We start from the raw sequence: 27,816 nt of genomic DNA, 5'->3' as shown, positions 1-27,816 counted from the left end.
AACTCCTACTCATGGTATGGCCTTCCTTGGAGTAAAATAATAGAAAAATTCCTGGGTTTTTTCTCCTCACAGAAATGAATAATGGTGCTGCCACCTGCTGACAGAGAGCTACATCCAGCCTTCCTTGTCCTCTTAACTCCCTCTGGCCTTTCAAAGGCTGTAAGCCATGTACCCTGTCTTTCGATTAATAACTTCTTTATTCTGGAAAAGCAAATGAAAGTCATATTCATATAAACACTGACATTACAAAGTACAGGGAAAAGGGGAAGGGAGAAGAAACACAAACCTCTACAAATCCTGCTAATACTGTCTCACCAAACAAGACCATAATGCTTTGTCCCATATTCAATCACTTATATAATAAACCACAAATAAAATCTTCTCTGGAAGATACATCGTTCCTCTTTGAGACGGCAGGGAAAAGGGACTGGAAGTTGGGGTAGGAGGCTTTATTCTTTTGGCAGATCCTCTCAGTCATTATAGATATTGCTGCACTGTTAATAAAAAATATATGCTTCTCTGTAAAGCATTAAAAAAAAAATCCAAGGATGAGATGGCTGAGGTCTCAGCTCAAGTATCTCCAAATACATTGTTGTCCATTCCCTGACCTTCCCGTGTGTTATTTCTTGGTTGTTTTCCGGATCAGTGCCATTCTCTGAAAGGAGAGCGAAATAACCAATTACACAGCTTAGAGTCAGAAACTTTCCCAGTCACCCACGTGGGGCACAGTCTATACCACAAGCCAGAGCCCTGGGGAACCTCCATTCACAGGGCAGCTCAGCAGGCTCCTTTGAGCCTGAGAGCAGTCTTCAGGGCCCCAAGAGATGTTTAGATAGGCCAGTGGATCCATTTCATTGACCAAAAGACCCAAACTGCTGGAAGTTAGCAAGATGGCAAAAAAGTTAAAACCAGAAGATGACAGCTCTTGTCTTCTGGGGACTGAGGGACCAGGCCATCCAAGTGTGTGTTTCCAGGCCCCCAGACTAATCTCTCTGAGGATGAAGAAAATAGGGAAGGGGGCTGTTCCAAGCCTGTGGCTACACATAAAGCGAGCTGACATTTCACACTTGATGACCTACAATGAAGGAAATGGACACTAACAATTTCCACCACAACCCATCAGGGAAACATTCAGGTCATGGGGGTTTCAAATTTTACTATTACCAGCCACTGGCCAAATTACTGATTTGCTTTGTTTACTTTTTTGACCAAGACACTGTCCTAATATTATGATACTTGCTGAGAGAGACAGAGAGCGCTGAAAAGTAAGTAATTTGGAAACAGAGCCAAAATGACCATCCACTGTCTGAAGGGACTCCTTTCTGAAGAATACTGTGGCCCTTTGATTCAGGCTATCGGTGACTTCCCTGTAGGGCTTCCTCTGTGAGGTCTGTAAACATACACACTCCACAGATCCAGGCTATGGACAAGTAAGGGACACTCAGCCAGAACCACCCAAATGTGCCCATCAAGCTTGGAAAAAGCCCACTTTTCAAATCAGAGCAGCCAGTTAAATTAAGCCTTTGTTAAAAGGAAGCCATCATTGCTATTAGACTGACCAATGAGAGAGACAACTTGTTGCACAGCAGAAGTGGAGTTAGGTTCTTGTACTGACCCCTCAGGTCTGCAGTCAGAGGGACAGAGAACAAAGGGCAAGTTGGGACAGAGGCCAGAAGGCCTGGCACAGCAGCCTGGGTGCTACCCTCCAGCACAAGTACGGCCTATCTCTCTTTTCTTTCTTTTTTTTTAAGATTTTATTTATTTATTTGCCAGAGAGAGAGAGAGGGAGACTACAAGCAGGGGGAGTGGCAGAGGGAGAAGCAGGCAAGGAGCCCAACGTGGAACTCGATCCCAGGACCCTGAGATCATGACCTGTGCTGAAGGCAGACGCTTAACGACTGAGCCACCCAGGCGCCCCCTCTCCTTTCTTTAAACTGCCCTCTAGTGAGAGGGCCACACACGGCATTCCAATCAGCCACAATGCAGAGAGATTTCATTAGGGAGATGTGGACGGGGCGAGTTCTGTCCATATTAGAAGAACCTATAATTAACAGCTTTAAGTGACACCCATCAGGGTTGACAGGAAAAACTGAGACCCCATGTGGGAACAGCAGAGTACCACAGAAGTAACTGACTGTTCTCCGGTAGAGCCCTGCTGCCTCTTGCCTTCGCTGATCTTTGGTCCAGGGAGCGGAGCTTCCTGTGCAGAGGGAGTGACAAGTGCAGGGACCATAGCTGTGTGCGCTCCCTCAGAGACAGCTCAAGGGATGGACTGCACCTGCCCTGGGGTTCTGATGGCTCCTCACCTGTTTGTGGGCCTCTGTGGTGCAAGCCTTTTTGTAGGGTCGGATTTCTTCAGAGCCAAATCCTGGGATCCACATGTTCCACTGGCGTTCTGCAAGGAAGAGGCCAGCACAGAGATAAGGGGGCAGCGAAGGCAGCATCAGGTGCAGTGTGACCCTCGGACAAGGGTCAGGGAGGACTAATCTGAGCCATCAACTGTAGTAATGAACAGCGGCCCTGCAGACGGGTCTATGGAATACAAATGGAGAATCACATGTGGTGCCTCCAAGGTTTTAAATGACACCATTCGACCTGCTTGCAAAGACAAAGGAGTAACTGAGTCCAGGCTGTGAGCACTGAGCCCTAAGGTTTCCACGCAGTTCCACAGAAGAGGAAATTCCTTTGTTTCTTCAGTTGTCTTTCTTTTTTTTAAGTAGGCTCCATGCCCAATGTGGGGCTTGAACTCATGACGCTGAGATCAAGAGTCGCACACTCCACTGACTGAGTCAGCCAGGTGCCCCTTCAGTTGTCCTAACTCCTATGTTCAAAGTCACCCCTCTCAAACCCAAAGGAAGAGGAGGAACAGAAAGGCATTCCTAGTATTCAGGAGTTAAGAGCTGAGTCCCAGCTCTGCTGCTTCACTGTGGAGCTGGGTGACGCTGGGTCTCAGTTTCTTCATCTTTTACATGGTAGTAACAACTGTAATAACCACCTCATAGGGTGGTTGAGAGCATTCAAGGGCAAAGTGCAATCCCAGAGCCTGGGATAAATGCACAGAGATATGGATATAGGCACGGTATGTCCATACCACAGCCCTGTGTCCTGGTGCCAGTGGATATGTCATCCCTGTGAGAGTGTCACCAGAAGTTCCAACAGGGCAGAGATTCTGTTTATTCGACTGTGTCAGTAATTGGCATAGCTACATGGGCCCAAAGCTACAAATAAAAGTGTGTTGCACTTTAAGTATACCCAATATAAAAAATTATACTTACACAAGATTATTTAGGGAATAAGTCTACTCAAAAGGAGTTACATAGTTTATCACACTCCCCGAAAGCAGTGAAAACAGACTTAAAAATCTGTTTTGCCCCAGGCACAGCACTTACTTAAATTGAATATTAGTGGTTTTATAGTTATACTTCGTGTCTAACGTATAGTAACCACTGGGTGAATGAATGATTCATGTTTGGTTCTAGAAGAATTTTATATATAGCTCTCCTCCAATATATTTTTTTTAAACATTTTATTTATTTTTTTGACAGGGAGAGACACAGCAAGAGAGGGAACACAAGCAGGAGGAGTGGAAGAGGGAGAACAGGCTTCCTGTCAAGCGGGGGAGCCCGATGCGGGAGGGATCATGACCTGAGGCGAAAGCAGACGCTTAAGGACTGAGCCACCCGGGCACCTTGTCTTTTTTTTTTAAAGATTTTATTTAGGGGCGCCTGGGTGGCTCAGTCGTTAGGCGCCTGCCTTCGGCTCAGGTCATGATCCCGGGGTCCTGGGATCGAGCCTCACATCCGGCTCCCTGCTCAGTGGGGAGTCTGCTTCTCCCCTCTCCTGCTCCCCCTGCTTGTGTTCCCTCTCTCGTCTCTCTCTCTGTCAAATAAATCAATAAAATCTTAAAAAAAAGAAAAAAAGATTTTATTTATTTGTCAGAGAGAGAGAGAGCACAAGTGGGGAGAGTGGCAGGCAGAGGGAGAAGCAGGCTCCCCACTGAGCAAGGAGCCTGATGCGGGACTTGATCCCAGGATCCCGGGATCATGACCTGAGCAGAAGGCAGACGCCCAACCAAATGAGCCACCCAGGTGCCCTCCTCCAATATTTCTTTGAAAATAAAAATGCTGAAGGCTTCTGCTAATATCTGTTGTCAGTACTTGAAAGTGACACTGAGATCATTCTTTGGGAATTAAACTTTACAATCCACACAAAGAGCATCAGGATATGGATCTGCAAAGTCTCTTTAAAGAAAGAGAGTAGTGGGGCGCATGGCTTACTCACTTGGTGGAGCATGAGACTTTTGATCTCGGGGTTTGGAGTTCCAGCCCCACATTAGGTGTAGAGATTACATAAAAAAATAAAATCTTAGGGGCACCTGAGTGATGCAGTCGGTTGAGCAACCATCTCTTGGTTTCAGCTCAGGTCCTGATCTCGAGGTCATGGGACTGAGCCCTGACTTGGGCCCCGCACTTAGCAGGGAGTGTACTTAAGAGTTTCTCTCCCTCTCTCTCTACCCCTCCCCCTGGCTCGCTCTCTCTCAAATAAATAAATAAATCCCAGATCACTGGGTAGCTCAGTTAATTAGGTGTCCAACTCTTGGTTTCAGCTGAGATCATGATTTCAGGGTCAAGGGATCGAGCCCACATCTGGCTCCTCACTCAGCATGGGGTCTGCTTGAGAGTCTCTCCCTTTCCCTCTCCCTGCTTGTTCTCTCTCCAAAATAAATGAATAAAATCTTTAAAAAAAATTAAAATAAATAAATCTTTAAAAAAACAAAAATTTTTTTAAATTTTAAAAAAAAGCTACCAGGCAAGAATGCACACATATTAAATATGTGTAGCAAAATATTTAAATACGCATTTATTTTTTAAGATTTTATTCGACAGAGAGCACAAGCTGGGGGAAGGGGCAGCAGGAGAGGAGAAGCAGGCTCCCTGCTCAGGGCTCAATCCCAGGACCCCAGGATCACAACCTGAGCCAAAGGCAGACACTTAACTTGACTGAGCCACCCAGGTATCCCTAAATGTGCATGTATTTATATTTTGTATAATATTAATGTAATAGCAACAACAATCATTTAGTGACTAAAAGGTATAGTAAAAATGTGTGGCATAGGGATGCCTGGGTGGCTCAGTCATTAAGCGTCTGCCTTTGGCTCAGGTCATGATCCCAGGGTCCTGGGATCGAGCCCCACATCGGGCTCCCTGCTCGGCGGGAAGCCTACTTCTCCCTCTCCCACTCCCCCTGCTTGTGTTCCCTCTCTCGATGTTTCTGTCAAATAAATAAATAAAATCTTTTTTAAAAAATGCGTGGCATAAAGCAACATTGTACAAAGCATTCCATGTACATTATGTCATTGAACTTCTATATTTCTCAAGACTTTATCCATCAGAAGGGGAGGTTAGTCAATTATGCAAGTATAGGAAATTGGGTAGAAGCTCTATCCATCCCAGTCTGTCAGGAGAGAGGTGGTGTCCAGAGTTTACAGCTCCATTGGCAAGCTTATCTTTGTTGGGGGAGTGGTGTGCAGCAGACCTAGGTGGTCTGGTGCCATTCAATACCAGGTTCCCTAATTCCACATGCTCCGATCCCTTACCCCCTAAGCAATCTTCTGATTATGATTCAGCCTCCATTAGGCCTGCTACAGAAGCTGTTCTGGCCATGCAGAATTTTGAGTATTCTTGTTATGGTGATAATTACTTCTCACTCTTAATGAATAAACTAATATTCTAATTGTATTATCAATAATTAAAATACAAAATATTTAAAAATAGGAATGCCAAACTCTCAAAGTAATATAATCTGTTGTGTGTGAGGTTTTTGAGGCAAGATATACATAAAATTTACCATTTTAACCATTTTTTAGTACACAGTTCGGTCGCATTCAGCACGTTCACACTGTTTGCAACCATTACCACTATCCACCTCCAAAACGTTTTCATCATCTCAAATTAAAACTCTGTACACATTCGGGGTGCCTGGGTGGCTCAGTTGGTTGGGCGACTGCCTTCGGCTCAGGTCATGATCCTGGAGTCCCTGGATCGAGTCCCGCATCGGGCTCCCTGCTCGGTGGGGAGCCTGCTTCTCCCTCTGACCCTCCCCCCCATGTGCTCTCTCTCTCTCTCATTCTCTCTGTCTCAAATAAATAAATAAAATCTTTAAAAAAACAACAACAAAAAAACTCTGTACACATTAAATAAGTCCCAATTTCCCCTCCCACAGCCCCTTGTCACCACCATTCTACTTTCTGTCTCTATCAATTTGCATTGTGATGGTTTTAAAACATGTCTGCAAATTCCCTTACATGCCTCCCCTCAATAAGTGCAGCCTAGGGACGTCTGGGTGGCTCAGTGGTTAAGCGTCTGCCTTCAGCTCAGGTCATGATCCCAGGGTGCTGGGATCGAGCCCCACATCAGGCTCCTTGCTCAGTGGGAAGCCTGCTTCTCCCTCTCCCACTCCCCCTGCTTGTGTTTCTGCTCTCGCTGTCTCTCTTTCTGTCAAATAAATAATAAAATCTTAAAAAGAAAAAAAAAAAGAAGAAGAAGCGGTGCCTATGTTCCTTCCCCTTGAACCTGGCCATATCTTTGTTATAGCCTCAAAGAATAGAATTTAGGGGGTGCCTGGGTGATTCAGTCAGTAAAGCATCTGACTCTTGATTTCGGCTCAGGTCATGATCTCAGGGTCTTAAGATCGAGCCCTGCATTGTTGGCTCTGAGCTCAGTGGGGAGTCTGCTGCTCTCCTTCTCCCTCTCCCCCTGCCCCTCCCCCTGCTTGCATGCCCCCCCCCAATAAATAAATAAATACATCCATCCATCCATAAACCTATCTTTAGGAAAAAAAATAGAATTCAGTAGGAATGATGCTGTGTGACTTCAGACACTACGTTAGTAAAGGCCGTGCAATTTCTGCCAGGTGGTTATGGGACACACATCCTGGGAGCCTTCAGCTACCACGTAAGAAGTCCAACTATCCTGGGACTGCACAGGATGAGACCGTGTTGAGAGACTGCAGAGAGAGGGAGACCTGTGGAGTCCCAGGTTGTTCTTTTTTTTTTTTTTAAGATTCATTTATTTTAGAGAGAGAGCACGAGCGGGAGGGGCAGAGGGAGAGGGAGCAAGAATCTTAAGCAGGCTCCTCACTGAGCCTGACTCGGGGCTTGACCTCACAACCCCGAGATCACAACCTGAGCCAGAACCAAGATTTTGACACTTTGACTGTGCCACCCAGGTGCCCCTGGAATCCCAGCTTTTTGAGAGTTTCTAGCCCCAATATCAGACTTGGACATGATGAAACTCTGTCATGGGTCGGTCGAATTGTGTTGCTCAAAAAAGACATGTTTAAGTCTTAACCCCCAGTACCTCAGCATATACTGGAAATAGGGTTATTGCAGATACGATTAATTAAGGTGAGGTCATACAGGAGTAGGGTGGGCCCTTAATCCTGTATGACTGGCATCCTATGAGAGGAGAAGAGACAGAGAGAGGGACACACACAAGGGAGAAGGCCACGTGAAGACAGAGGCATAGACAGAGTGATGCAACTATACGCAGATAATGCCAAGGATTGCTAGCCACCCCAGCAGCTAGGAAAAGGTGAGGAAGGATTCTTCATAGAAGCATTGGAGGGATCATGGCCCTCCTGATACCTTGATTTTAGGTTTTTGGCCTCCAGAAATGTGAGAGAATAAATTTTGTTGTTTTAAGCTACCTAGTTTGTGGCACTTTGTTATACAGTAGCCCTAGGAGACTAATACATCTTCCTTCAAAACAATCTCAGCCCTAGGTACCACCTGACTTTAATTACATGAGAGACCCTCCGCAAAACTGCCTAGCTAAGCCCAGTCAACCCCCAGACATATGAACAAAATAAACAATTGTTACTGTTTTAAGCCACTGTTATCATTTTAAGTTTGTTACCTAATAATAGATAATTGGAATATCTGTCCTCTGTTACTAAAACCAGCAACATGAACCAGAAGTATGTTACTTATTCCACCAAGATTACCAGCACTTCCCCAAGCTGTATCTTCCTGTCACCGGAAAGGAGCCTTTCAGTAACTACTCATGGGCTGATCTATACTGAATCCCTTAATTTCTTCTGCCTCATTCAGTTGGCCTGATTATCTTCATACTCACAAGACTGTTCACTTTCTTTCGAGCACACTGTAACCAGTGCAGAGGGGGGCTTATTCATTTCCCAAGTGATGATGTTAGCAATGTTAGCAAGTATCTCTCAGAAAAACCCAAGCTTGAATTTAGTGTCTGGTAAGTAGAAAAATGGAATACAAAATTATATGTACATTATGATTGTAATTTTGGGGGGGAAATGGATAAATAAGCTAAAAACTGGAAGAGAAACACCATTATCTAAATGGTGGAGACATAAGAGCTACATTTACGAAACTCTTACCTTGTGCCAGGCCCTGAGCCAGTCACCTGACAAATATAACCCATAGTTCTCACGATCACCCTGTAAGGATGATATTATGATCTCTACTTTACAAATGAGAAAACGGGCTCTAAGAGAAAGTGAGGAGGAAGGATAAGGTGATACAGATAGAAAGTGGCAAACCCAATGCCTGGGCTTATTCTCCTGACGATGGATGGATTTCTCTTCTCTATGTGATGCTAATTGAATGAATACATCTATGCCGGAGCCCAGAAGTCTAATCCTGACATGAAAGTTCCTCTGACTACATGTTCCTGGTGGTCCTGAAGGAGCAACAGTGTGGATGCCTCAGGGAGAAACGAGACAACATACCTAGATGCAGCTGGACATCTTTCACCTCCAGGGTGCTGGACTTGCGATGCCGAGCAAGCTGGCAGGCCGCTGTCACCACACTCTCAATAAAATCATCAGCAATCTGCAGCAGCATCTGGGAGACAACAGTGGGGGAGAGTAACCATGACATTGGCAGAACAGGCTCCTGTTGCTGGGACAACTGTGTCTGCTTGAATCACGTATTTAGTTAGGCTTTCTGGTAGAAGGCCTGGAATCAGCATCTGGACTATGATGAGGATGAGGAGGAGTGAGGACAACACTAGAAACACATCAACTCATTAAGCAGGTTGAGTGCAACTCACACAGTTCTGAGGACGTTATTCTCTGTACTTTCTACCTAGAGGGGTCAACCAGCCCGATCCCTCACCCTCATATTTTCTTCCGAATTAAGTGGGAAAACAAAAGTGAATCATTATACTTCCTCATTCACAGTCTCCTAAAGCATTTTTATTTCCATTAATCTCACCAAGTCCTTATACTAATCCTGTGAAAAAAGTGGGGCATAGATTTTATCCCCTTCTATACAGAAGGGTGCTGACTCATGGCCATGCAACTACTAAGCAGTGGACCCAGCATTTGACTTTGAGGTTCCATGTCTAAAACCTGGGTTCTTTCCACTTCATTATCAATTATCCTGGACTATGTGAAGAGTAAAGTCAGAATTCTGAAGCTAAAAATCTACGTGAAAAAAATTGGAATTTTCGTCAGTCAGTTCGTTCCCCATGGCTTCCTCTGCTGAACAAAAATAAAATAAAATTACAACCATGGATAGACATTACTTATTCTGCTAGACCATTATTGCATTGTCATCTTTCCTATGAAACCAAATGGATGCCATCTAATGGAGAGACCGACCCTCCCTCCCTCCCTCTCTCTCTCTTTTTAAAGTAAGCTCTTGGGGCGCCTGGGTGGCTCAGTTGGTTGGGCGTCTGCCTTTGGCTCAGGTCGTGATCCCAGGGTCCAGGGATTGAGCCCCACATCCGGCTCCGTGCTTCTCCATCTCCTCTGCCCCTCCTCCCTGCTTATGCTCTCTCTCTCGCACACTCTATCTCTCTTAAATAAATGAATAAAACCTTAAAAAGAAAGAAAAAGTAAGGTCTTTACCCAACATGGGGCTTGAATTCACTACCCCAAGACCAAGAGTCGCACGCTCTACCAACTGAGTCAGCCAAGCACCCCCTAATGGAGAGATTTCTGATTAAACACGGCAGATCAATTCCAAAAATGACCTCTTCTCCTTCCCTAAATGCACTAAAATAACAGTAAAGGAAAAAAAAGACATATAAATCCACAAAGACAATAAGAACAGAAGAGAAAAACTTAAAAGATAAGAGAATCCAATTTTAAAGTAAATTTTATTTAAAAGATTTTATTTATTTATTTGACAGGGAGAGAGAGCATGCACAAGCAGGGGGAGCAGTAGAGGGAGAACCAGGCTTCCCGCCTAGCAGGGAGCCCGATGCGGGCCTCGATCCCAGGACCCTGAGATCATGACCCAAGCTGAAGGCAGATGCTTAACCGACTGAGCCACCCAGGCGCCCCTAAAGTAAATTTTTGTCAAAAAGATGACAGAGGAAAAGTGGGATCTGATATAGCAGACGGAAGGTGCAACATAAGTGCCTACTGAAAGGACACCAATGAGAATTGACCTGATTTACCCCCTGCAACTCCTAGAAGATCCAGGTTCTGGAAGTGCCGTTTATCACAGAATATTGGGCTGAGGCATGGAACTAAAGACTGAGAAATTACTACATGTCTATATACAGACTAGTCCCCCACGCCCCCACACTCCAAAAGCAGCCAAGTGACCTCCCCACACATACCTGATCCAGCACACAGAAGGTTTATTCCCTCGAGAACTGAACAGGCATGGCTCTGGATTAGAATACACCAGACACAGCAGAGGGAGGGGACAGACACAGCCTCCCTCTCTTGCCTTTCTCCCAGAATGTCAGAAGCTAGAGATAAACCCTCCAGATAGGAGCCTGGAGGATTTTTCTCTGGAGATCCTAAACAACTGCAGAGAAAAGACTTACAGATGCTGACATGTAGAGAATCTCCTAAAAGAAGGCTGACTTGTGGACAAATTATTCTGAAGTGAAGCCAGTGGTTTGCTAAAACTGGCTGAGTGGAGCTCATAAAAGCCAATTGATTATATGCATTTCTTCACAATCTTAAATTCAGTAACATGTGGATAGCTTAAAACAGAGCATATTGGGAATATTTACACCATAGAAATTATGAAATGTTAAAAATTAGGGTCTTTCTTTCCACAGAGTTGGTTGCTAAACATTTACCAGTACAATACTGAATGAAGCCCATCAGTAAGTTCTGCTTCAAATCAGTTATTTGTTTATTTTAACAATAAAGATTTTTTTTTAAAGATTTTATTTATTTGACAGAGACACAGCGAGAGGGGGAGCAGGGGACGGGGAGTGGGAGAAGGAGAAGCAGGCTACTTGCTGAGCAGGGAGCCCAATGCAGGGCTCGATCCCAGGACCCTGGGATCATGACCCAAGCCGAAGGCAGTCACTTAATGACTGAGCCACCCAGGTGCCCCTCAAATCAGTTTTCTAGTGGCTCAGTCTTTAAGAACATATAGTCAAGAACACCAAACATGTGAAGAAAATCTCCAACACTAAAAAGAAAATAAACCAAAGGAGAAAAAAGGGACCCAGAAGACACTAAGATAATGCAGGGAAAAGAAGAAAATGTCAAAAAATGTAATTCCACAGAGAGAAAGGTAAGAAAAGATATTGCAACCATAAAATAATAACAGAGTGGCTTGGGGATAAAAAGGACCAATTAGGGGCACCTGGCTGGCTCCGTCAGTACCGTGTGCAATTCTTTTTTTTTTTAAGATTTTATTTATTTATTTGAGAGAGAGCGCATGAGAGAGGGGAGGGTCAGAGGGAGAAGCAGACTCCCTGCCAAGCAGGGAGCCCGATGCGGGACTCGATCCCGGGACTCCAGGATCATGACCTGAGCTAGAATCTTAAAAAAAAAAAAAAAAAAAAAGGGCAAACTAGTCAACAAGAAAACCTCCTGGGCATTAAAATTTTTATGTCAAAAAAAAAAAAACCAAAAAACCTTAAAATAGGTTTAGAAGATAAACTAAGGAAAATCTCCCTAGCAAATAGAACTTAGAATTTCAAAGAAATGAGGGACACCTGGGTGGCTCAGTCGGTTAAACATCTGCCTTCAGCTCAGTCATGATCCCAGGGATCAAGTCCTGCATCAGGCTCCTTGCTCAGCGGGGAGGCTGCTTCTCCCTCTGCCTGCCGCTCTCCCTGCTTATGCTCTCTCTCTCTGACAAATAAATAAATAAAATCTTAACAACAAAAAAAGAATTTCAAAGAAATGAAAAATAGGAGAGCAAAGACAAAAAAACCTAAGAGGATCAATACAGAAGGTTCAATATTCAACCGTCATTACAAAATGAAAGAGATGGGGCGTCTGGGTGGCTCAGTTGGTTAAGAGTCCAATTCTTGGATTCGTTTGGCTCAGGTCCTGATCTCATGATCGAGCCCTGCATCGGGCTCTGTGCTCAGTGGTAGTCGGCTTGGATATTTTCTCCCTGTGCCCCTTCCCCCTGCTCATGCATGCTCTGTCTCTCAAATAAATAAATAAATCTTAAAAAAAAAAGAGGGCACCTGGATGGCTCAGTTGTTAAGTGTCTGCCTTCAGCTGGGGTCATGATCCCAGGGTCCTGGGATCCAGTGCCACATCATCGGGCTCCCTGTTCAGCGGGAAGCCTGCCTCTCCCTCTCCCACTACCCCTGCTTGTGTTCCCTCTCTCACTGTGTCTCTCTGTGTCAAATAAATAAATAAAATCTTTAAAAAAATAAAAATAAAAAAGAATGAAAGAGCAAAAACAGAGAAGAAATTATCAAAAAACTAATATAAGAGGGCGCCTGGGTGGCTCACTTGTAAAGCATCTCCCTTCAGCTCAGGTCATGATCCCAGGGTCCTGGGATCGAGCCCCACATTGGGCTTCCTGCTCAGTGGGAAGGCTGCTTCTCCCTCTCCCACTCCCCCTGCTTGTGTTCCCTCTCTCACTGTGTCTCTGTCAAATAAATAAATAAAATCTTAAAAAAAAAACTAATATAAGAAAATGGAAATCGCACACATTGCTGGTAGGAATGTAAAAGGGTGCGGCACTTTGGAAAAAACGGGCAGTTCCTCAAAGGAAGAACATAGTTACCACATGACTCCGCACTTCTACTCCGAAGTATATTACCAAGAAAGATGAAAACATATTTCCACACAAAAATTTATACATGAATTAAAAAAAAAGAAAAAAACAAAATTTACACGTGAATGTTCAAGCAACATCATTCATAATAACCAAAAAGTGGATACAACCCATCAACTGATGAATGGTTAAACAAAATACAGTATGTCCATACAATGGAAGAGTATTCTGCCATAAAAAGAAATGAGATACTCATACCCCCTACAACAGGAACTTTAAAAACATTATACGAAGTGAAAGAAGGCAGTCACAAACATCACATATCATGACTCTATTTATCTGAAATGTCCAGAATAGGCCAATCTATAAAGACGGAAAGTAAATTAGTAGTTAGTTGCTTAAGGACTGGGGGTTGGGAAAAAATGGGAGTGACTGCTAATAGGTATGGGTTTCTTTCAGGGGTGAGGAAAATGTTCTAAAAATGACTTATGTTAAACCCTAAGAGACTTTTTTTTTTTTTTTTTTAAGATTTTCTTTATTTATTTGGGATGCCTGGGTGGCTCAGTGGGTTAAGCCTCTGCCTTCAGCTCAGGTCATGATCCCAGGGTCCTGGGATCAAGTCCCACATTGGGCTCCTTGCTCAGCAGGGAGCCTGCTTCTCCCTCTTCCCCTCCTCCTGCTCGTGATCTTTCTCTCTCTGACAAATAAATAAATAAAATCTTCAAAAAAAATTGTATTTATTTATTTATTTATTTGACAGAGAGAGAGAGAGAGAGAGACACAGCAAGAGAGCGAACACAAGCAGGGGGAGTGGGAAAAGGAGAAGCAGGCTTCCTGAGAAGCAGGGAGCCCAAGGCGGGGCTCAATCTCAGGACTCCAGGATCATGACCTGAGCCGAAGGCAGACGCCTAAAGACTGAGCCACCCAGGCGCCCCAACCCTAAGAGACTCTTAACTATAGAAAACAAACTGAGGGTTGCTGGAGGGGAGGTGGGTGGGGGGATGGGGTAACTGGGTGATGGACATTAAGGAGGGCACGTGATGTAATGAGCACTGGGTATTATATGCAACTGATGAATCACCAAACTCTACCTCTGAAACTAATAATATATGTTAAAAAAAAATGTGTCGAGAGTTGCACAGTTCTGTGAAGAGACTAACAACCACTGAGCTGTAGATTTCAAATGAGTGAATTTTATGGTATATGAATTATATCTCAAAAAAACTGCTGCCTCAAACACTCCCCTACACATACACAAAGAGAGCAAATATTTTCCCTCTGGTTATAAAAATAAAAATAAAAATGAAGTTATACTATTTTTGTAACACGTATTTCTTTTCCCTTTACATTAGGGAAATTACATCATTACATATTCCTCAGCAAAGGCAAAACAGACAATAAGAAACTCCAAACCCTAAAATATACAAAATCGTCCCAGAATTGAGGCACTCAAGTCCCCACAATAAAAGCAGGCTCCAGGAACCCAGCACAACAAATGAAAAAAGATACATACTAAGACTCATATGAAAATTCAGAATTAAAGGAAGACTCTAAAAAAATTGGGATCAGAATAGCATGAGATTTCTTTCTTTTTTTAAGCAGGCTCCATGCCGAACGTGGGGCTCCATGAAAATATATATCTTTTCATAATCTAATTCTAAACCCATGCAAACTAAAAATTGTGAGGTTAGAATGTAAGATACTTTCAAATATTTGCTTCTCATCTCTCCTTTTGTAGGCAGTAACAACAGCAAAAAAAATGTGCTCTAACAAAAAAAGAGAGTAAATAAGAAGAGGATGTGGGGGGGCGCCTGGGGGGCTCAGTCGTTAAGCGTCTGCCTTCGGCTCAGGTCATGATCCCGGGATCCTGGGATCGAGCCCCACATTGGGCTCCCTGCTCCGCAGGAAGCCTGCTTCTCCCTCTCCCGCTCCCCCTGCGTGTTCCCTCTCTCGCTGTGTCTCTGTCCAACTAAAAAAAAAAGAAGAGGATGTGGGATCTAGGAAACAAGAGAGCCAAAGAGGAAAAAAATAGCAAAAGGAAGACCCAGGAGGGGTTTGTTCAAGGGGCCTAAAATTAATTAGACCAGAAGAAGATGGAGGGTTCTTTTTTTATTATTATTATTTAAGTTTGATTAGCCAACATATAGTACATAATTAGTTTCAGATGTAGTGTTCAATGATTTATCAGTTGCATATAACACCCAGTGCTCATCACATCATGCGCCCTCCTAAAAGGATGGAGGTTTCTGAGAGTGAAATCTGAGTCAGGGAGGGGAGGACCCAAATCTGTAGATTATTTTTCCATTTGGAAAACAATGTTGATAGGTGTATACCAGAGCTGATAGCAGAACCAGAATAAAAATGGCACAAAGAAAACTAAATAAAAATAAGTCAATTATAGGGGCGTCTGGCTAGCTCAGTCAGGACAGTGTGCGACTCTTGATCTCAGGGTTGTAAGTTCAAGTCCCATGTTGGGTATAGAGATTACTTAAAAAAATAAAATCTTTGGGGCGCCTGGGTGGCTCAGTCATTAAGCGTCTACCTTCAACTGAGGTCATGATCCCAGGGTCCTGGGATTGAGCCCTGCATTGGGCCTTTCTTCTCCCTCTCCCACTCCCCCTGCTTGTGTTCCCTCTCTTGCTATGTCTCTGTCAAATAAATAAAATCTCTAAAAAATAATAAAATAAAATAAATAAAATCTTTAAAAAAAAAGTCAATTATCACCTTCGGTAGGTAGTACAAAACAGGACTTGGTTCAGTGGTGAACAATATGTACTTGGTCAGAATAATGTCAATACTGATTTCTGAGTTATTTTTAAAAGTTGTGACAAAACTATATTGAAGGGATGCCTGGGTGGCTCAGTTGGTTAAGTGACTGCCTTCGGCTCAGGCCATGATCCTCGGGTCCTGGGATCAAGTCCCGTATCAGGCTCCTTGCTCGGTGGGGAGCCTGCTTCTCCCTCTGCCTGCCACTTCCCCTGCTTGTTCTCTCTCTCTCTCTCTCTGACAAATAAATAAATAAAATCATTAAAATATATATATTAATCAGAAACTATATTAGAAAAATGAGGGAAAGGAAAGCATGAATGGACATGTGTGTGGCTTAACAAAATCGTCATCTACAGGAAGTCAATAGAAACCAAAGAATATCTGTTTAAGTGTATTACTTAGAAATATGGAGGAATATGAGAGAAACAACTACAACTGTTGAAAGTGATTGCCTATGAGCAGCAAACTAAGCCCTTTCCACCAAGCAAAAGTAGCAGCAGCGGCTACGTATAAAGCGTAGGCATTCTCCCAGGTGATTTGTAGAAGTTATTCCACGGGACCCTCACAATAACCCTATCGGTAAATAATACCACACCCTACCAACACAAGAGGAAGCTGAGTCTGAAAAAGCTTTAGTGACATGTCCACAGCTACAAAGCTGGTAAGTGGCAGAGCCAAGATTCAAATTCAGATGTGTCTGCCTCTGAAGTCTGTGCTCTGAACCACTATTATCTATTAGCTCTCAGGGACACAGACTCATCATGCCCAACCCCACCTTACCTCCTCCACATCTTCATCCAATTGCTCATTAGGATCCACTTCTCTTACTAAGTCTTGTAATTTCTTCTTGGTCAATACCTAAAGTTAATTGGGAGAAGATTTTTCAGCCAAGTATTAAGGAAACAGAACACTTCATTACCCTCTAATGAAGAAATGCTGTCAATTTGTTGGGTTTAGTTTCTACCTTCCAAAAGTTAACAGTCTGGCCTACCTGGTAGTCTGCTCCAAGACTATACTCCCAAGACAGAAGTGGCCTAGGGAAAGGCTAAAAGAGCAGTGTGGAAGAGAGGCCAACACCTGTCAGTTTATTTCTGTCTCTTGAGCTCACTGTGCCTTACCTTCCCTCTACATTACGTAATTTGCAATTTTCTGACCACCGTATCTGGTACTGCACCTCTGTTGCCTTTGGACATGTTTTCCCACCCTTCTTCCTATCTGCTCAGTCCATGGTGCCTCCTTTCTGCCTTTCCTAACCCACCTAGGTCAAAGGAACCACTTCCTCCTTTGGCCTCTACCGTACCCCATGCACCCTTCTGTCACTGCATGTATTTATAAACTTGCCTGTTTCTGACTTAATAGGCTGAAAGCTCTCTGATGGCAGGGAACATGTGTTCATCTCTGTATAATATTTGCCTAAGTGTGTACAACTGTGATTCCTCTTTCACTGAAATGTCATTTCACATACACATGCCATTAAACGATAATCAAAGGACACACATTAAAATGCTAACCATAGTTTTTTGGGGTGGTGGTAGAATTATGGGCTCTTTATTCTGTATTTCTAAAGTTTCTGTGATAAGCATGTATAATCTTGGACATAAAGAAGAGATGAATTTTTAAAATAAATTATTTGTTAATTATGTGTCAGATCTATCCATTCTACCATTACCACTTAAGGCAAGCCTTCATTCCATGTCTTGATTTACTGCAAAAGTCTTAGTTAGACTTGGTCTTCCTCTCAGTCCACCCCTTTCCTACCTTTCTTGTCCACTTACTGCCAAGTTAGTCCTCCTAAGACATACAACTTGTATTATGTTACTTACTCCTTTATTAAATATTTGCAGATTGTCTAATGACTAAGAGTTTCAAAAGAGACAGACTAGTATATGCCCAGTATATTCTGCCATAATCCTGCCTATATAATTTTACCTCCTGTTCTTCTCTAACAGACTCCACAGGTTGGCTTCCTGACTATCTGCCCAACCCTCCCCATTCGCCTTTGCTAGTCCCTCCCCCCATTCCCTTGAAATGTCTCTCCCTCCTACTCTATCCAGCCTACAAGGCCCAAGACAAGAGATTATACTTATTTCTTATCTCTTGTGGCTCTGGAGGGCAGAATCAGAATCATGGGCAGAAAGTGGGGGAGAGGGGGCATGTGGGGGCAGATTTTAGAATCAGTGCAGAAAGTTAATAATAGAACAGCTGGCTGAACTATAAGGAGAAAAGACAGGAGGCAATAATGCTTTTATTACAGGAATAATGAATAATGAATCCATTAGTTATTTTATTATTTTATTTAACTACTTTATTTAACAATTATATAGCGTATATATATTTATACCTACATATGTAAAAACCTGTCATAGGCAACAGTGTTAGTGTGTAGGAATGTATGTACGTATACATAACACATAAACACCACAGAGTAAACACTGACAAACGTTGTACATGATAATTTGATAAAGAACTTTAGAAGTCCAAAGGAGGGAAAAGACTTTTTCAGCTGAGAGGAAGAGGCAGCATCTGAGACAGACATCTCTCAAAGCATTATTGGTTCAAATAACAGATAAGAGATGCCTAGGGAGAGCAAAAAGTAAGAGATGATACCTGATTGTTTTCAGGGCTGAGACGCCCTCCTGTCCCAGGAGTACCCGGTATCTTTACCACTGTAGTGCTATTGGCCATGGAGCCTTGTGGAGGGGTGCTGGCTGGTTCCGGTTTTATGGATGAGAAATTGGAGAGGTTGATTAGGGCTGAGGGGCCAAACTGGTTCATAATCTGCCGAGCTTTGGACTTCAGCTCATAGAGCTTATCGAGATCCTGTTTCTTTTTGGAGCTGTGAGGACCAAGGCCAATCAACTGTAGAAGGAAAACAAGAGAACTAGCTCCAGAAACACCTTTAATAAAGGATAAGGTTTGAAAGTAAAATTGCATAATGTCTGTCAGACTTGAAGGGTCTTCAGGATATCTGGGATAGTGACCATTTGATACCTGCACATTAAAAATGGAGGGAATGAAGAATGTTCATTGCTCTCACCTCATATTTAGAAACCATCTCTTCTCCAAAAGCTAAATGAAATAGTCCACAAAATTAAATAAGGAAGAAAGTAAATGAAATAAATCTTACATACAAAAATAAACTAGAATAAGACATTTTTGAAGACTTTGTAAAAACAGAATAGGTTAAGTACTACATGCATTATTTTTGAACAGCAAATAATGTTAAGTTCAAATAAATCATGGCACAATCACATATTCAAAACTCAGCCACAAAACTTAAGAAAACAGATTAGTTCATTTTGGCACTTCAAAACATGCTTAAGTCTATGTCAGGTCTATGTCTAATAAACACAATTTTTAGCAACTGTTAAAAGTAAGCTGTTCCTTGTCATCAAGAGCAAATTTTCTGTGTTAGCAATCTTTAAGTACATGCAGAGTCCCTAGGCTGGAGTAGCCAAGACTCCTCAATTTTAAAGCCATGAGGTAGACACTGTGGACAGCAGCTTTGGTGTCATCAAGACCAGAAGCACATTTACCAAGTTCTGCCAATAGTGGCCTCAGTGCGCTTACTTACAGCTATCTGAGTGTCTAGATCTTTAATTACATCAGCAACAGCTGTGAGCCCGGTGAAATGAGAGGCAGCCATTTTCAAAAGCTACCTGTAAATGAACAACTGGCATCAAGCACCACCCTTGCCACAGCACCATTTTAATTGCATGGCTTGGCACATCTTCACTGACCAGGATCCAAGCAAACCAGATGTGGAGAAACACATCCTTATTCTTGTCTCCTTATTCATACTGGGCACTGAGGAAAACACCTCCATCTCTTTCATACACAACTTTTAAAATTAATGATGATTATAGTAATATAGATTCTCTTCCAATAAAACAGTGTTCTATTGTTAGGGATAAGCTAGCAGCATATGAAAACATGGGCCAAAACTGTGAAATGAACCTGCAGGAATCATGGCAGTGGTTTTCAGAACTTGGTGAAGTTTAGCAACCTAAATGAGTATCTGCCCTGTCAACTCTTGCCCCGTACTGCTGCGTTCCTCCCCCAACAAATTGTCTAACTCTCTAATATGAGAAATGACCTCTCCTGGTTTGCCCTTAACAAAAGTAACTGACAGGGCACCTGGGTGGCTCAGTCCATTAAGCGTCTGCCTTTGGCTCGGGTCATGATCCCAAGGTCCTGGGATCAAGCCCTGTGTCGGGCTCCCTGCTCAGTGGAGAGTCACCTTCTCCCTCTGCCCCTCCTCCAGCTTGTGCTCTCTCTCTCTCTCTCTCAACTAAATAAAATCTTTAAAAATAAATAAATAAAAGCAACTAACTACGTACTGGTTAAGTGACCAAGAGAAAACTTGTTGGCCGAGTCAGCCGAGGAGATAGGAGAGCATCGGGATCACGTGTTTGTTTTTTAACCATATGCCTCCTTTTCCCTTACCCACAAATGTTACACCAGAAGAATCAGGATAGGGAAAGATTGTTAACATGGTAGTAGTTAACAAAGTATTCCCCCACAGCAAGTTATGAAAGAGCCTTATTAAAGATTATCAGTATGTTCACCCCACTGAACATTATACCTTTCAAATAACATTCACACAACCTTCAAGGGGCTTCCCAAATAGTACTGGGTATTGCTCAAAATAAGTAGAAGACTTTTTTTGTAACAGAGATTTCTGTATAATGGGAATTTCTATAATAAGACCTGTAGACAAAAATATAGCCTATCTACACAGCACCAAAAATGAATAATCATTTATCAAATTAGGAATTAACCTTAAGGAATAGCTCCAGTGGCTATTAATGAAATAAGGGGAATCTGTACATTGTAAGAAAAATCAAAGTTTCTCTCTCAGAAACTAGACTGTACTTTACTGTACTGTTTTGTTGAGAAGCAAACAATACTTCTGCATTTTCAGTAATTCTGGGAAAGTGAGCTACTTCTTCCATTAAAACAAAACAAAGCAGATGATAACCAGACACTCATTACCAGACTGACACTGCCCTTAGTTTCCTAGACTGTTCCTTTATTTGGTTGGATTTAAAACACCATATTCGAGGGCGCCTGGGTGGCCTGTTGGTTAAGCGACTGCCTTCAGCTCAGGTCATGATCCTGGAGTCCCAGAATCAAGTCCCGCATCGGGCTCCCTGCTCAGCGGGGAGTCTGCTTCTCCCTCTGACCCTCTCCCCTCTCATGCTCTCTCTCTATCTCATTCTCTCTCTCAAATAAATAAATAAAATCTAAAAAAAACCACACTGTATTCGTAGGGGTGATGATTACATGGGTTTATACAATGTCAAATTCAACACACTGAAAATTTAAGATCTGTGCATTTTACTGTATATAAATTATACCACAATTAAGGACAATAAATCAAATCTCTTGCCTCCCCCACCCAAATAAGTAAAGGACTGCACTCTCAGGCAATTATCCCAGAAAAATGAAATCTTGTGCTCCCATGCAAACGTATATGCTAATGTTCATAGCATTTATCAATAGGGAAAAAGATCATTGAATAAATGATGGTATGAGTACATCTGGAAAATATCTGGTGTCATGTTTAAAATTTAAATATTTGATCCACCTGGAATGAGAAGGTTATATATATTCCTCCCTTCATATATTCCTCTATTCCACTTTTTTAAAAAGATTTTATTTGGGGCGCCTGGGTGGCTCAGTTAAGTGTCTGCCTTCAGCTCAGGTCATGATCCCAGAGTCCTGGGATCGTGGGCTCCCTGCTCGGCGGGAAGCCTGCTTCTCCCTCTCTCCCTCCCCTTGCTTGTGTTCCCTCTCTTGCTGTGTCTCTCTCTGTCAAATAAAATCTTTAAAAAATTTTTTTAAATATATGAATAAATAAAAGATTTTATTTATCTATTTGACAGAGAGATAGAGCCAGAGAGCACAAGCAGGGGGAATGGAAGAGGGAGAAGGAGAAGCAGGCTCCCCACTGAGCAGGGAGCCCCATGCAGGGCTCGATCCCAGGACCCCAGGATCATGACCTGAGCTGAAGGCAGATGCTTAACTGACTGAGCTACCCAGGCGCCCCTATACTCCTCTATTTCAGATGGATCAAATATTTAAACCTTAAATATAAAATAATATACTAGAATGTAGGAGATTTAAAAAAACATTCTGAAATCTAAACCTCTCACTTTGTACAAAAACTAACTCAAAATGGATCACAGACTTTAATGTAAAACGTACAATTATTTTTTTAAAGATTTTATTTATTTGAGAGAGAGAATGAGAGAGAGAGAGAGCACATGAGAAGGGGGAGGGTCAGAAGGAGAAGCAGACTCCCTGCTGAGCAGGGAGCCCGATGCGGGACTCTATCCCGGGACTCCAGGATCATGACCTGAGCTGAAGGCAGTCACTTAACCAACTGAGCCGCCCAGGCGCCCTAAAACGTACAACTATAAAACTTTTAGAAAAAAACAGGAGAAAATCTTTGGGCTCTACCAGGCAGAGTTCTTAGACTTGACACCAAAAGCACAATCAGTAAAAGGAAATACTGATAAATTGGCCCTCATCAAATTAAAAAAGTTTCTTCTGTGAAAGCCCCATGTGGAAAGGATGAAAAGACAAGCTACGGAGTAGGAGAAAATATTTACAAATTACATATCCAACAAAAAACTAGTACCTAGAATGTATAAAGAACTCTCAAAACTCAAGGTTGTTTTTTTTTTTTAAGTAATTCAGTCACAAAATGGAGAGAAGACGCAACCAGACATTTCACCAAAGAGGATATACAGACGGCAAATGAAGCACATGAAAAGACGTTCAACATCATTACTCATTAAGGAAAGGCAAATTAAACCTGCAATGAGATAAAACCACACACCTGACTAAAATAAAAAATAGTGATAGAACCAAATGTTGACGAGGATGCAGAGAAACTGGATCACTGGTAGACTGCCAGTGGGAATGGAAACAGAATAGCCACTCTGTAAAACCGTTTACAGGTTCTTAAAAAATCTATCATGTAGTGCCACAGAGAAACCTAAAAAGACATGAAGACAAAATGGAAAAACTATGATCTGAATAAATTATGGACTTCAGTTAATAATATTGTATCAAGGGGCACCTGGGTGGCTCAGTCGGTTAAGCGTCTGCCTTCAGCTCAGGTCATGATCCCAGGGTCCTGGGATCAAGCCCCGTATCAGGCTCCCTGCATCAGGCTCCCTGCTCCATAGGGAGCCTGCTTCTCCCTCTCCCTCTGCCTGCCGCTCCCCCTGCTTGTGCTCTCTCTGTCAAATAAATAAATAAAATCTTTAAAAATAATAATACTGTATCAATACTGGTTCATTAGTTGGAACAAACGTGCCATACTAATGTAAGATGCTACTATGGAGAAACTTGCTACAGGGTGTATGGTAACTGTATTATCTTCCCCATTTTTCTGTAAACCTAAAACTGTTCTAAGAAATAGCTTATTAAAAAAAGAAAAAGGGAGGGGCGCCTGGCTGGCTCAGTCAGCAGAGCATGCAACGGTACAGCATGCAACTCTTTTTTTTAAGATTTTTTTTTTTTAGAGAGAGAGAGAGAGGGAGAGAGTGAGGGAGAGCAAATGCGGAAGGGGGAGGCACAGAGGGAGAGGGACAAGCAGACTGCACTGAGCGTGGAGCCGGGCACAGGGCCCGATCCCACCACCCCAAGATCATGACCTGAGCCAAAATCAAGAGTCAGATGCTTAACTGACTGAGCCACCGAGGTGTCCCAAAGAGCATGCAATTTTAATCTCAGGGTCGTGAGTTCAAGCCCCATGTTGGGTGTGGAGCCTACTTAAAAAAAAAAAAAAGGAAAAAAAGAACAAATCACTAATACATAAACAATAGGGATAACTTAAAATATTTAAATAAAAAAAGAGAAAAGCCAGTCTCAAAAAAATACACACTGTATGATTCTGTTTATATGAAATCCTAATCTCTAATGATCTAAAAACTAATCTCTAGCAATAGATGAGGCAGAGAAGTTTGGGGCATGGGGGAGTTTGTGTGGTGGATGGGGGAAGTTTGTATGGTGGATGTAAACACTCTGTATCTTGAGTGGGGTGATGCTTACCCAGCTGCATACATTTATCAAAGCTGATCAAACTATCTACTTATAATGTATATATTTTATTGTATGCAAATTATACCTAAATAAAATTGACTATGAAAAAAGAAATCTCAACATGCAACATGACCCAACCAAGGCCTAGGCATTTATCCTAGAAAAATGAAAACTTAAGTTCACACCAAAACCTGCACATGAATATTCATAGTAGCTTTATTTGTAATACTCAACTGTAATCAGTTCAGATGTCTCTCAAGAAGTGAATGGTTAAACATCCATACCACAGAAAATTACTTATCAATAAAAAGGAAAAAACTTGATACACACAACTTGGACGAACCTCCAGAGAATTATGCTGAACAAAAGACAATACAAAACAATGAATCATGGGACACTACATCAAAAACTAATGATGTAATGTATGGTGATTAACATAATAAAAGAAAATTTTTTAAAAAATAAAAAGTAAAAAAAAAAAATTCAGAATTCTGGTATCTCTTGAAACCAGAATGCCACACATTCTTGAAAGGCAAAAATCAGCTAGAGCTAAGTAACAGCAATCCCATTTAATAAGGGGATGCTAATCTCCAATTTTTCATAATCTTTATCATTCATATCATACATACATTTTTGAATTCCACAGCCACGCCTGGAACTTTTTTTTTTTTAAAGATTTTATTTATTTGACAGAGAGAGCACAAGCAGAGGGAGAGAGAGGGAGAAGCAGGCTCCCTGCTGAGCAAGAAGCCCGATGTGGGACTCGATCCCAGGACCCTGGGAGCATGACCCAGGCCAAAGGTAGCTGCTTAACCGACTGAGCCACCCAGGCATCCCACCACCTGGAACTTTTATGTTCTATGTCTCACCACTGTTGTTAGTTGCTACTTGAGTTTTTAAGCTCCTGTAGGACAATAAATCTGATTTTATTCCTTCTTATAATCTTGGCACCTTAAAAAAAAAAAAGACAATACAAAAAGAGTACATTTGGGCGCCTAGGTGGCTGTCAGTTAAGCATCTGCCTTCAGCTCAGGTCATGATCTCAGGATCCCGGGATCAAGCACTGCATCGCCTCTCCTCCCCTTATGCTCTCTCTCTAATAAATAAAATCTTTTTTTTTTAAGAGTACATTTAGGGTGCCTGCGTGGCTCAGTTGTTAAGCATCTGCCTTCGGCTCAGGGCATGATCTCAGGGTCCTGGGATCAACTACAGCATCGGGCTCCCTGCTCAGCGGGAAGCCTGTTTCTCCCTCCCACTCCCCCTGCTTGTGTTCCCTCTCTCTGTCTCTCTGTCAAATAAATAAAATCTTAAAAAATAAATAAGGAGTACATTTATATAACATCTTTGAAATGATAAAATTTTAGGAATAGAGGACAGATTAGTGAGATTGTCAGGGACTGGGTGGCAGGGAAGCAGATGTGGTTATAAAAGGGCAAAATGAGGGACCTTTGTGACAGAATCATTCAGTGTCTTGACTGTGATGATGGATAAAAGAACCTATAAAAGTGACTAAGTTGTATAGGACTTAATCCACATATACCCACAACTGAACACAAGTAAACAGATACAAGTAAAACTAGTAAATCTGAATAAGACTGGTAGATTTTATCAATGTCAATATCCTGATTGTCATAATAGACAGCAATTTTGCAAAATGTACCACTGGGGAAAATTGAGCAAAGTATACAAGAGATCTCTCTGCATTATTTCTCATAACTACACATAAATCTACAATTATCTCAATTATTTAAAAATTGAAAAAAAATTATTCTCAGCAGTAAGTGAAAAGCAGTTCTGGGGTACCCGGGTGGCTGTCAGTTAATCATCTGACTTGATTTTGGCTCAGGTCGAGAGCTTGAGGTTGTGGGATCAAGTCTCGTATCAGGTTCCAAGTGGAGTCTGCTTAGGTTTCTCTTTCTCCCTCTCCCTCTGCCCCTCTCCCCCCAACTCATGCTCACTTGGTCTTATTCTCTAAGATAAATAAATAAATCTTAAGAAAGAAAAGTCCTTCTAAAGATGACCCAAAGCTCAGGAGTCATAAAAGACTGACATGTTCAATTACATACAAATAAAGATGTGTGAAAAATAAATAAATTTTTAAATAAAAATAAAAATGTCTGCATGGCAACAAACATAATAATTAAAGGACAAAAGACAAACTAGCAAAAATATATGCAATATGTATCAAAGACAAAGGACTAATTTCTTTTACATATAAAAAATACCTATACATCAATAGGCACCCAACCACCTAAAAGAAAAATTGCAAAATCAACAAAAACGACAGTACAAGAAATTCAAATAGCTCTTAAAGTAATGAAATGATCCTTAAAAAAAACTAATGAAATGATTCTTATTCTCACTGATAATAAAAATGCAAATTAAAACTATTTATTCCTCCTTTGGCAATGATGAAAAGTTCTATACATACTGTTTGAAAGTTTTATAGAGAAATAGTCATTTCACACATTGTTGGAGTTGGAAGGGGGTGGAGGATATAAATTAGTTAGGTTTCTACAAAGGGCTACTTGGCACGATCTACCAAAATTAAAAAAGCATGTATTGGGGCACCTGGGTGGCTCAGTTGGTCGAGCATCCAACTCTTGATTTTGGCTCAAGTCATGATCTCAGGGTCTTGAGATCAAGCCCTGCGTCGCATAGAGCCTGCTTAAGATTCTCTCTCATTCCTCCTCTGCCCCCCCATTCACGCATGCGTTCTCTCTCTAAAAAAAAGAAAAGCATATATTGTTTTGATCCCATAGTTCTATCTTTAGCGATTTATATTATAGTTGGATATCTATGTAAATAGAAAACTATAAATACGAGGAATATCAACCTAAATGTCCAACAAAAGTGATATAGTTAAATAAATTAAGGTATAACCACAAAATGAAATACATTGAAAAAGAGTAAGACTCATGAAAATATTAAGCTGGGGTGCCTGGGTGGCTCAGTGGGTTAAGTGACTGCCTTCAGCTCAGGTCATGATCCTGGGGTCCTGGGATCAAGTCCCGCATCGGGCTCCCCCTGCTCTGCAGGGAGCCTGCTTCTCCCTCTGTCTGCCACTCCCCCTGCTTGTGCTCTCTCTCTGTCAAATACATAAATAAAGGCTTTTTAAAAAAATAAAATAAATTTAAAAAAAGAGAAAATATTAAGCTGAATGAAAGAATCCAGGGGTGCCTGGCTAGCTCAGTTGGAAGAGCATGTAACTCTTGATCTCGAGGTTGTGAGTTCAAGCCCCATGCTGGGTGTACAGATTACTTAAATAAAACTTTTTTTAAAATTTAAAAAACAGGGGGCGCCTGGGTGGCTCAGTTGTTAAGCATCTGCCTTCGGCTCAGGTCATGGTCCCAGGGTCCTGGGATCGAGCCCCGCATCGGGCTCCCTGCTCTACAGGAAGCCTGCTTCTCCCTCTCCCGCTCCCCCTGCTTGTGTTCCCTCTCTTGCTGTGTCTCTGTCATATAAATAAAATCTTAAAAAAAAAATTTAAAAGGGGTGCCTGGGTGGCTCAGTTGGTTGAGCGACTGCGTTCGGCTCAGGTCATGATCCTGGAGTCCCGGATCGAGTCCCATGTCGGGCTCCCTTCTCGGCGGGGAGTCTGCTTCTCCCTCTGACACTCCCCCCTCTCATGTGCTCTCTCTCCATTCTCACTCTCTCAAATAAATAAATAAATAAAATCTTTAAAAAAATTTAAAAAACAATAAATGAATCTAGTTGAAAAGACATGTATGGTTCCACTTATATGAAATGTCCAGAATAGACAAATCTATAGAGACAGAAAGTAGATTAGTGGTTGCCAGGGCTGAGGAGTGGGGGAAAGGGACAGAGATTGACTGCTAATGGTAGAGGATTTATTTTAGGGGGGATAAAAATAATCTGAGATTAGATTATGGTGATGGTTGCACAACCGTGAATGTACAAAAAAGTCATTGAACTGTACATCTGATAATGGTGAATTGTATGATATGTGAATAGCATCTCAATAAAGCTGTTTTTAAAAAACAAGGAAGAGA

At 42.1% G+C, this 27,816-nt stretch overlaps 1 protein-coding gene across 2 annotated transcripts in view; it reads right to left on the bottom strand.

The window, feature by feature from the left end:
- Positions 1-178: 178 nt before the first annotated feature.
- TAF12 (TATA-box binding protein associated factor 12) overlaps positions 179-27,816 on the bottom strand; it is a 35,253-nt gene continuing 7,615 nt past the window's right edge. Inside the window, exons 1-6 of one of the 2 annotated variants that reach the window (XM_088022527.1) lie at positions 19,320-19,556; positions 18,353-18,604; positions 16,526-16,603; positions 8,761-8,875; positions 2,307-2,395; positions 179-655 (exon numbers count right to left, since the gene is read on the bottom strand). In XM_088022527.1, coding sequence (XP_087878653.1) covers positions 620-655; positions 2,307-2,395; positions 8,761-8,875; positions 16,526-16,603; positions 18,353-18,604; positions 19,320-19,391 — 642 coding nt within the window. In that variant the 5' untranslated portion in view covers positions 19,392-19,556 and the 3' untranslated portion in view covers positions 179-619. Of the gene's footprint in view, positions 656-2,306; positions 2,396-8,760; positions 8,876-16,525; positions 16,604-18,352; positions 18,605-19,319; positions 19,557-27,816 lie in introns of those variants that run through there. The other variant, XM_028113976.2, reaches the window with a different exon arrangement.

Source organism: Eumetopias jubatus, unplaced genomic scaffold (assembly GCF_037043125.1).
Source record: "Eumetopias jubatus isolate StellerSeaLion01/CBP00866 unplaced genomic scaffold, mEumJub1_p1.0 scaffold_4, whole genome shotgun sequence".
In the NCBI taxonomy this organism is placed as follows: domain Eukaryota; kingdom Metazoa; phylum Chordata; class Mammalia; order Carnivora; family Otariidae; genus Eumetopias; species Eumetopias jubatus.
The sequence above is the reverse complement of the archived record's forward strand: the minus strand, read 5'-3'. Positions and strand labels throughout refer to the sequence as shown.